The 10086-nt window shown below is 38.5% G+C and overlaps 2 protein-coding genes across 4 annotated transcripts; one reads left to right on the forward strand and one right to left on the reverse strand.

Annotated features, from left to right (window-relative positions):
- Positions 1 to 1742: 1742 nt before the first annotated feature.
- Positions 1743 to 6819, forward strand: LOC136779031 (very long chain fatty acid elongase 4-like). Of its 2 annotated transcripts, XM_066736316.1 has the most exons (7): positions 1743 to 2020; positions 3362 to 3443; positions 3800 to 3987; positions 4056 to 4136; positions 4221 to 4392; positions 4562 to 4839; positions 4920 to 6819. In XM_066736316.1, the coding sequence occupies exons 2-7, from the start codon at positions 3365 to 3367 to the stop codon at positions 5112 to 5114; spliced, it is 993 nt and encodes a 330-aa protein (XP_066592413.1). In that variant the 5' UTR covers positions 1743 to 2020; positions 3362 to 3364; the 3' UTR covers positions 5115 to 6819. The 2 variants fall into 2 exon arrangements, with proteins under 2 accessions (XP_066592413.1, XP_066592414.1); XM_066736317.1 differs by lacking the exon at positions 1743 to 2020 and having other exon boundaries at positions 3356 to 3443.
- A 153-nt stretch (positions 6820 to 6972) lies between these two features.
- Cc2d2a (Coiled-coil and C2 domain containing 2A) lies at positions 6973 to 9803 on the reverse strand. 2 transcript variants are annotated; one of them, XM_066736315.1, is made up of 4 exons: positions 8724 to 9803; positions 8028 to 8657; positions 7802 to 7956; positions 6973 to 7727 (listed from the first exon to the last, which is right to left on the reverse strand). In XM_066736315.1, exons 1-4 carry the CDS (start codon positions 9670 to 9672, stop codon positions 7188 to 7190), a joined length of 2274 nt encoding a protein of 757 aa, XP_066592412.1. In that variant the 5' UTR covers positions 9673 to 9803; the 3' UTR covers positions 6973 to 7187. The 2 variants fall into 2 exon arrangements, with proteins under 2 accessions (XP_066592412.1, XP_066592411.1); XM_066736314.1 differs by having other exon boundaries at positions 8028 to 9803.
- Between the last annotated feature and the right edge of the window lie 283 nt (positions 9804 to 10086).

A 10086-nucleotide genomic window follows, 5' to 3' on the forward strand; every position in this document is an offset into this window, starting at 1 on the left:
GGGCCGAACTGCCGGAATCTGCCACCTCAGGCTGGTTTACTTCGGTCGTCCTTCTACTTCTCTTTTTTTTCCTTTATACTCTTGATTCTTTCCTCATGCTTTCCTTATTTCCGCACTAATTTATTTCATTATTGGCCAGTCAATAACCTTCCTTACCACGATCCATCGATTGTAATTAATTTATTGCCAGATTTCAAGAATCATCGTTACATTGTGTAAATAAAATGTATTGCTCATACTTCATATACATTATACCTTGTTATAAATATACGTATATGAAGAATGAAACAAAAGAAAAGTTTACGAATTATATACATACCTCTGTACAAGATCAAAGTTTCAATCGTACCAGCATAATTATATTGGAATGACACTTCAGAAGATTAATGATCAGCGAGACCTTCGTGAAACTAAAATTGATGATTTAATGAGATTGTGTCACGTATATAACAGCAAATGGCAGTTTTCACGTGGAAAAGTTGGTTTTATCAGGAAATTTAATGGTAATCGCTGTTACTGGCTTGTATTATTGGATTGGGAAAAATTTATCGTGGATTTTTCTAGTCCTTTGATATAGCCATGCGGCGAGTGAATCGAGGATGAATATGAAACAGGAGTCTTTCTGTCGTGTGGTGTTTATTCAACGAATCTTAGCCAATGTGGGTCCATTTAATTATGAACGGTACTTGCCTAGCTGGTGAAAGGTATAAGACGATAGGTAAAAGTCGTCGATGGACCATTTGCCTTAACTGTTTCCAAAACGCCCTCCCCATTCTTTCTCTACGATACCGTTTTTCATTTACTGGAGAACTCCCCCTGCCCCCTCTGTACTATGTATATATATACATACTCTACTCGATCAACACATCGGTGATCAGTGAAATCGGTTGAGAAAAAAATGAGCACAGGTCAGTCCACTCGTCTCGCACGAATCTAGAAATGAAAATGGTACGTGATAACAACAAGAAGTCACATGTATATAGAGGGGAGAAAGGATTGGCTAAAAAAATGTATTGGACGAATTAGGTTATGCTAATAAATTTATGCAGATTCGTGGAGATGATCGAGTTAACGAAAGGGAGATCATGTCACGATCTCTCCGGCATCTTCCTTTTCCTGGATCTTCGATCCACGGATATCTCGCACGAATATTGTAATGTGTGTATGTGTATTGTGCATACGCGCGCTTGACGGGGGAAACCCCCGCTGCTGACTCTCGCCTTGTCCGGAAAAGGAGGCCAGATTGACATGCCGTGTAGCTGGTGGTTGCTTGCCCAAAGAGATGCTCGGCGTCCAAAAAACTTCTCCAACTCTCACAAATGTCCTCGAAGTTCGAACCTTATTATTTCGACTGTTCAACGAGAATAATTGAAATTACGCAGATTCACCTGCAATTTTCGTTACTGCTTGGATTCTTGGTATTCTTCGGAAAGGATTGGTACAATAGGGGAGGGAGGGGCAAAAAAAATATAAAAGACAAGAAATAAAGAATAAGATTTAAATAACGTTTAGCACGGTTTAAAAACTACATACACATGAGAAAGAATATATTATATTTGGAGAAGTAATAAGGTATGTAGATGGAAGGTTTCGGGGGGTGCGGGATCATTGGAGTCTCTCGATCCGATCTCGCGCGATCTATACCACGTGACACGTGGGTCCCACCACGCGTCGGGTTTTGGCCTCGTTTACGGCGCCCCACGTCGGTCGGGATGCTGACCAAAGTTATAAAGCACACCGGACACCCGGTCTGAGGCGCTGCCACTTTGCCGATTTACCTCGTCGGGCCACGGCTTCGGGCTTCCTCTTCTTCAGACGAGCAGCCACTCTCGGTGAAGGCACCTCAGGTGCCTAGTGACGCCTTCATCCAACACTCTCGCGCGCCATGTGCTTTTGACACCGATCTATCGCGAGTTTCTGCAAGATTTTTCAATTTTCTTCGTTTTTTTTTTCGATATCTCACCTGCGTTGTGTCTCGATCCTCAAAAATTCTGGAGAATCGTTTGAATAATAAAACGAGGTAAGGAACGTTTGCAACTCTGTCTTACTCACATTTTATTGCTATATATATATATATATATAGTTTTAAAAAATAGTTGGATTAACGGACTGGTGCAGGATTATATTTTTCAAGTGTGTATTGGGAAAACTTACGAGGAGTACGAGTAACAATCCGGAAACGTTTGCTTAAAGTCATTAAAGGACGCTCTATCGCTCTATTCTGAAATTTGAAAAATTCCTTGGATCTAGCGAGACGAATCTGTTGCCATTTGTTATTCTCAAATTGAGTGATTCGGTGATTTATTCCTTTACTGTTTTTCCTCGTGCATTAAAGCCTCGATTAACCCGATCCATGAGTATAATTACCTCGGATGAGAATCGGTAATTCAAATTCGCAGAAGTATTAGGAGTATAATGAGTAAATCGCGGATTTATTGCACTTTCTCCGTCAGAATTCTCATCTGTAAAAGATTGCAATAATTCGCTGTAGCAACACGAGTAGCTTTGATATAACGATGAACCCATTACTTAGTAGCGTATAAAGAGGCGAAGGACCGTTAATTTTCAAGTGAAACCGTATCGCATCTACTCAGTTTGAGATAATAAAAAAAGCAAGCTTTGCTAATTATTGCTAATTTTGCAGAAAAATGACCATACTTCTCATGCAGAATGTACCTCTTGTTTTTCATATGACAAACGAGAGTCGTGACTTTTATTTCTCAGAATGAAATTCCAGAATCCAGTGGAGGAGGGATAATTCTACGAGGAGCGTAATGATTTAACGAGCTTTATGGGGATAAATGTCTCGCGAGAGATTCGCGGAAAAAAGAGGAGCTAGAGCTTGACAAGTCAATAACAAGTTTCGAAGATATAAGTAATGGCTTCCTTGCAACGTGAAAGTTATCTTACGTTTCTTTAGACGTTGTGTGAATGACCGGAAAACGTGTATGGAAGGTATACACGCATTAGTGCCCAGAGCGATTTAACGACCGAACATCACGTACCATTCATTCAGTCAGCTTTTTTCAGCCATTCTGTTATAATAGAGAAATTTTAGAGTATTTTCGGATCCCCGTTGAGTGAAAGCCAATTAACGATTAATGACATACCATGGATTTTTAACGATTCCATTCAACTCACACCGATCAATACTTCCTATATACACCAGCAATAAATTAACGATTGATTATTGTATTCCCGAAGCTTTAACGAGTAACAATAATAATTGCCGATTATTCGTGTGTATACTGAAAATGTGTAAATTACAGATGGACGCGATTGGCTTTACGATATTTTGATAAGCGGATCCTGGTGAAAGTTCACGCGATAAATAAAACATCAATTGAATTTCCTGTTTCAGGCAATGGCGGCTCTAATTAACTCAACTACCACCTTTATAAACGACGCCTACGACTATTACCTTTGGACCTTATCTCTGGCAGGTAACGTGCCGTATTTCCGATAAGAAATGTTTTGTGGCTTCTTTTGGCATCGATTAATAAGCGACTCGCCGCCAGATCACTTTCACTCGTTCACGGCCTAACGCATTAGGAATCGTTGAACTTGACGGGATGCAGTCTCGTTTTCTCGTACGCTTACTCTCTTTATACACCGCTGAATCAAGTGAAATTCGCTCGATCGGAAAAAAGCCTTAATGGGTTTATTGAAATTCCCTTCTGTGATTTCTCGAGTTTCGTCGAATCGATCGAACGAAAGCTATATATATGTAATTTCTCATGCGCGATTATTCCTCTTCCTCTATCCTTTTAATTTACGAAATGGTATCTTGCAATCTCAGACGAAAGGACGAGAGGATGGCTTCTCGTAGATTCGCCAAAGCCAACATTCATCTACACAATGCTGTATCTTTTTATTGTATGGGCCGGGCCAAAGGTCATGAGAAAGCGAAAAGCCTTCAAGCTGACATGGGTGCTCATTCCTTACAATCTGGCCATGGCTCTCCTCAATGCTTATATTGCCATTCAGGTATAATAGCTCTATTTATTGCACAGTTTCCAGAAAATTCTTGATAATCGTAAAACGTGTTCTTTCAGTTGTTCGTAGCATCGACGAGGCTGCGGTACAGCTACGTGTGTCAGCCGATCCGGCATATCAGACGACCGGATGAACTTCAGGTATACCACTCTTTGCTCCACGAGTCTCATCAAAGCAATATTGCATTAGGAATTATTCGAGTGAAACCTTGAATCTTTTTCTAGATAGCACATGCCGTTTGGTGGTACTACTTCAGCAAGCTCCTCGAATTCTGTGACACTTTCTTCTTCATCCTACGAAAGAAGGACAATCAATTGAGTTTCCTGCACGTTTATCACCATTCCACCATGTTCTCGTTATGGTGGATCGGTATTAAATGGGTCCCGAGTGGTTCCAGTGAGTATATTGCAATTAATATTACATTAAATTATTCATAAATTATGACTGATGCACTTTAAGCGACTCGCTGTATACTTTCTCGACTGGAACATCGAAATAGGACATTGCGGCGTCAAAGTGTTCCAAGCTGGCTCCAATATAATTTTTTTCTCTCTTTTGCCCTCAGCTTTCTTGCCAGCCATGGTCAACAGTTTCATCCACGTCCTCATGTACTCTTACTACGGCCTGGCCGCCTTGGGGCCGAACGTGGCCAAGTACCTTTGGTGGAAAAAATATTTGACCATACTTCAGCTGATCCAGTTCACTTGTGCTCTGATCCTCGGCATAAATGGAATCAGATCCGGCTGCGACTTTCCACTCTGGATGCAGTATGCTCTCGTCATTTACATGATCTCCTTCATCGTACTATTCGGCAACTTTTACGCCAAAGCCTACATAGCGAAGGTACTCCTTACGTTCTAAAATAAAATAAGATATTTGGATGAATGAAGCATAATAAAAAATACATGGATTTTTTCCTTCAGGGTAAACAAGCTTACGCGAGAAAACAAGCTGATAGGTTGAAAGCAGCGGAGGCAAAAGCAAGAGCAAAGGCGATAGCGGAAGCGGAAACTGCTTCGGCTAGCAACGGAGCGGTTACAAATGGTCACACCACTCACACCAATGGCTACTCGAACGGAGTAACGAAGAGGAAGGTCCATGCCCAGTCAGCTCAGTGAGCTTCCGTTTTTCAGGAACTTCATTACTAGCTCAAGTAAGATCGAGAAGAGATGAATGGCGTGGCTGATGAAGGAAGGCTTTAGTTACCATCAGCAACAACGATCTTTTCTAACATTATACCAACCGAACAGACATTCTTTTATCGCAGCATACCCACACACACACACACACACACACACCAACCCGCACACGTACATAGACACACAGGTAGACGTGTTGGAAGAACGACCCACTTCAGCTCAGGAAGTCCTTCCCAGTGGGTCTTCGCTAGCTTCAACCGACTCGACGCTCATCATCCCTGGGACTAGAAACTGTACATATATTGATTAGTCCAGTACTTCAAAGGGTTTTAGTGATGAATAATGTAATATCCAGTGTGATGAACGAACGTTCGATGAACTTTCGACTAGGATTAGATCGTCGCAAGGAGTGTCTCTAGTTTATTCTTTTTCAATGTCAGGTCACACACATGTCCAGGCCAGAGCCACGTGTCACTTTCGGGATAACGTTTATACAATATAATAAAATGCCTATAAATCGTCTCTCTCTTAGAGCGACGAAACGATCGTCTGGATTTCTTTTGGACGTGGCTGCAGTTTCGTGGAGAACATTGCGTTATTCCTCGCTAAATTGCATCCACGTTACAAAACGGCAAAGTTTCACCGTGCTTTCTTCGCAAGGATTCATTCAACTTTAGGCAGGCTAGCTATGAATAGTCAATTAATTCACTATCGAGCAGTATTTGTCAATTGAATTTTTTCGACGCGCTCTCTTTAACAGTTTTGAGGCCTATCTCACTGCCAGTTTTCGAACAAAATTGTTCATGTACGTTAGAGTTTTTACACGGTTTTCTACAACGTATTTAGACCATATTTGATACATGTACAAATTTTAATGTAATTTAGTCTTTCTACGACGCCTTCCTTTAGGGAATGCAGCTGCAACAAGCAAAAATAATGAATGAGAAACGAGTAATTGCTATGAATAATTTTATATACGAATACTGCGTAGCAGCCGATTTTGTCACTAGTAGACCTGCCACCCTCTCCCAATTTCCTTACAATCCCGTTTTCCTATTCGAATCGATAAATCACATTTAGATGATCAGAGGCAAAATGTATTTTACGATAAGGGATGGATGCACAAAATTCTTTTCAATCGGAACTATAATGTGTATGAAATATGTCTGTTCCTTCTCGATCTATCTCTAAAATCGTTAAAAATTAGAATATTGTTAATACGTTTATTATTATTATTATTATTATTATTACTAGTTTTATTATTATATTATTATTAATAATATTAAAATCTGTCGGATATAATTGTTATAAAAAAATGCATTGCTGCGCAGTGCCCAAATGAAAATGCATTACTTTTATTGCGTTCGCTGAACCTATCAAATCAACGCTAATCAAAAAAGAATAAATAAATAAATGAGATAATAAGAGAGAAAATGAAAATGATATAAAAGTGATAAGAAATGTTATATGCACGATTACTGTCTAAATTTGTGACATCAAACATGCATCCATTGCGTTGTATTACCGCTATACAGCATATTAAAATATACGCACCGAGTCTAAGCGCGCACATCATACATCTATCCGCTAAGAAGCTATTAAATGTCTTTTCATTGTTTTGTTAATTAGCGCTTCTGTGTAAGATCTTTATATTAAGTTTTATTAAAATTCTACCTCGACAGGACTGGCCATGTATTGTTGGTTAATTTCTTTTCACGAATCGCGATAGAATTGTGTATAAATCTTATGGTTTAAACGAAGATTATATTGTTACTTCAAATGATTCACAGTCGTAAAGTTGCTAGAATTGGCGCTTTTACGGGCAAACAATAGCGTATCCCAAGTAGATGTGCATTTGTGGTACGTATATATGCATACCTATTCATTCGACTTTTTGGCTGTAAAAACGCCAATCCTGGCATCACTGTTCACAGCTGCCGAGATTTATGTATAATTAGATTATACAAAGGAGATGATATGCAATAAACTTGTATAGTCAACTATAAAGATTTCTTTGTTATACAGCGTTAAGTTTTTCGGTATTTAAAGTTCTTAGTCCCTGCTCCTGATGATGATGATGGCCAACCATATGGAGTAAATTTTTCCAATGTACTGCTGCATGTGACAAACCAGGGCAAATTCAACTGGCCCAGTTACTCTATGGATTTTCATTGACGCTAATCTTTCGGTAAAATCATCCACGGTGCTATTTCTCAAATTAAGCACAAATCCATGTGTATGATAAGCTCTGTAAAGTTGCTTCAGGTCCTTTTTATCCAGCTGCGGTCTAGTAGCACTTTTTATTTTAGACAAAAATGTTCTTAACACTGAAACTGCATGTCTATTAAATACTGTTGTTAAACTCATCGTGCTTCGCCATTCGGATAATTTATCCTTCAGGCACTGTTCAATTTCAGCAACTATTTTAACCTGCTGTTGCTCTTCTTCTTCTTTTATATTCAGATCGAGAACTTGGACGGTTCTAGTGTTCAGTGACGAGCCAGTCGCACTTATAGGACGCCAATCCTTACTTGATTTCACATCGTATTTCAAACTATGTGGAAGTATTGCCATATGCAAATTCTCCCAAATCTTAAAGCAAAAAGTATAAAGATAATTTTTAAGTAGGTAATATTCACGATATTACATATCTCTAAAATACTAACACCGGAATGATTTATTAAATGCGAGACTTTAATTAAGGAACATCTGCTGTCGTCCAGGCTATAATAATCACCAATTTCTGGATCCCATAAAACTGTTTCGCCGTTTACTTTGTACGTCAGTACAAAAGCTGACCATTTGATTGTCTGTGATGAACCTAATAAAGATAAAAACATTACCGAGCTATTGAATTATAATAATATGCTAATATGGTATTTTTCTCCTTACCCAATAACACATATGCATCTAAATCAAAACCTTGTAACAAAACAGCGAGCAAAGCTGCTCGTCCATAATGATCAACTTTACTTAAATTTAAAGCTTGACGTGGTGGTAATGGACCATAGTGAGCTGGCAATGTCGATAAGAGCATGGATACCCTTGCAGCTTCCTCAGGATTTTCAATACCATTTATTTTGTATGGAGTAGCAAGGCAGCGTTGAATGCCTTTGGTTAATGTGACAACTGCATTGCTCTCCAATTCTTTTGAGCTGATTGATTGCTCCATTTTCATTATAACATAAAGTCTTGTATAAGATTGTCCTGGGCTTGCTTGTACATAGCCAAATAATAAAACAGGGCTGTGAATAGGAGACAAGGCAATCCATCTTTCAAGCTCTTGGTAATTTCTATGATATTCCAATGGAATTCTTGTTTCGCCAAGCCATTGCTGACCCCACACTGGATGCTGATCATATAATCTTAGTTTAACGCACTGTTCCACATTATGTCTTGGTAGCTCAAAATGAATTGTCTGATTCCATATTGGTGCTGGACCATCAGCTACATTAGTAGTATGAATAGTGTTGCACCATTCAATTTCCACTATTGGTTGAACTAATGCAGATTCTTCCCTTACTGGAATTTCAACACCTCTGAGAACAGTAATTGAGAGGAATTCTTTTCCTATAGTATGGTGCCTACGAGTGCTAGATGATGGCTTCAATGGGCGTCTAGCTTGGAAGAGATTCCTGAAGGATATATTTATCAGAGAAAATGTAGACTGCTCAGCTACTACAATGTCAGGTATTTTTGGCTCTTTTTGTTGTAATTTCTTTGATGGCTCTGGAGCACTTTCTTTGGTATAAAATTGCAAAGCTGGATGCTCCAAGGAGAAATATTTTACTCTTTCCATAGGCACATTTCTTTTACTTGCTTGAAGCAAAGACAAACTATTTTGTGGATCATTTGGGTCATTGCTGAATCTGCACAAATATGTTTTATTCTTGTCCTCCTCATTACATCCGTGACTGCTCAGAGAAATTGTACAAGATAGAACTCCAGAGTGTATATTACCTGCATGATCCTCTATAGAAAAATCGATATCTACTTTACTATCTTTTGCATGCCATTTTGGTAATGGAAGTGGTAAAAGAACAGATTTGCCACATTGACTGTGTACCTGTATCGACAAATTATGACGGTCTAAATTGTGTATTAACAGTTTAAACAGTTTTCTATTAAAAGGCTTATTATTTTTACAAATAACTTTTTTACCAAATAATATATAGGCAGAGGCAATAACTATAGGAGAAATGGAACTATTGTCAGGATCATGCATGGTAACTTTACGTATAACTATTTCAACCAGCTTTCCAGATGCTTCTGGGCTTGACCTATAATCAAGCATTTTTTTAAAACCAGGTTTAACAATATTGTGTGTGAAAAGATTTTCAGAGAAGTAAAGTCCATCTTCTTCGAAATGATTTTTTTTATCAAACTGTCGTGGATTTTTACTCTCCCTGGTTAAAACAGTATTAGATTCATCTACATTCACAGTTGGATAAGCATATACAAGACTCAAATCTCTATTTATTTCTTCTTGTGTATTTTTTGGTGACTCTTCTATGAAACTAGTCTCCTGCACAGACATACTGAAATAACCAATCAGCCAACGTCAAAATACCAACTGCACCAACATTTTAATTGATGTATCATTTGATAATTGTTATTTTGCGTATTTTTGTAGGTCTCCATAGCAACAGCTGGATTGCTGGATGTCAACCAAATATCAACTGTTACAAGTTGCCATAGCAACCAATAGTGATCAGTGTAGCAGCAACAGTTAGTTGCTTATGCTTACTAACCAACTATCAATAAGAGCGATTTTAGCTCCACGCGGATATCATAAGAGTCTAGAGTTGCATATTATTACCGACTGAATATAAAATCATTATAAACGAGTACTATCTTGTGATAATACGATTTGCACACACAAAACAAAACGGCTACCTTGTACTACCGCCAACTATTATCGGTAATTTCTAATTTTTTAATAACTTATTAT

This window comes from Prorops nasuta, unplaced genomic scaffold (assembly GCF_024137725.1).
Source record: "Prorops nasuta isolate Cenicafe-Biocafe unplaced genomic scaffold, Cenicafe_Pnas_1.2 PNAS00015, whole genome shotgun sequence".
Taxonomy (NCBI): domain Eukaryota; kingdom Metazoa; phylum Arthropoda; class Insecta; order Hymenoptera; family Bethylidae; genus Prorops; species Prorops nasuta.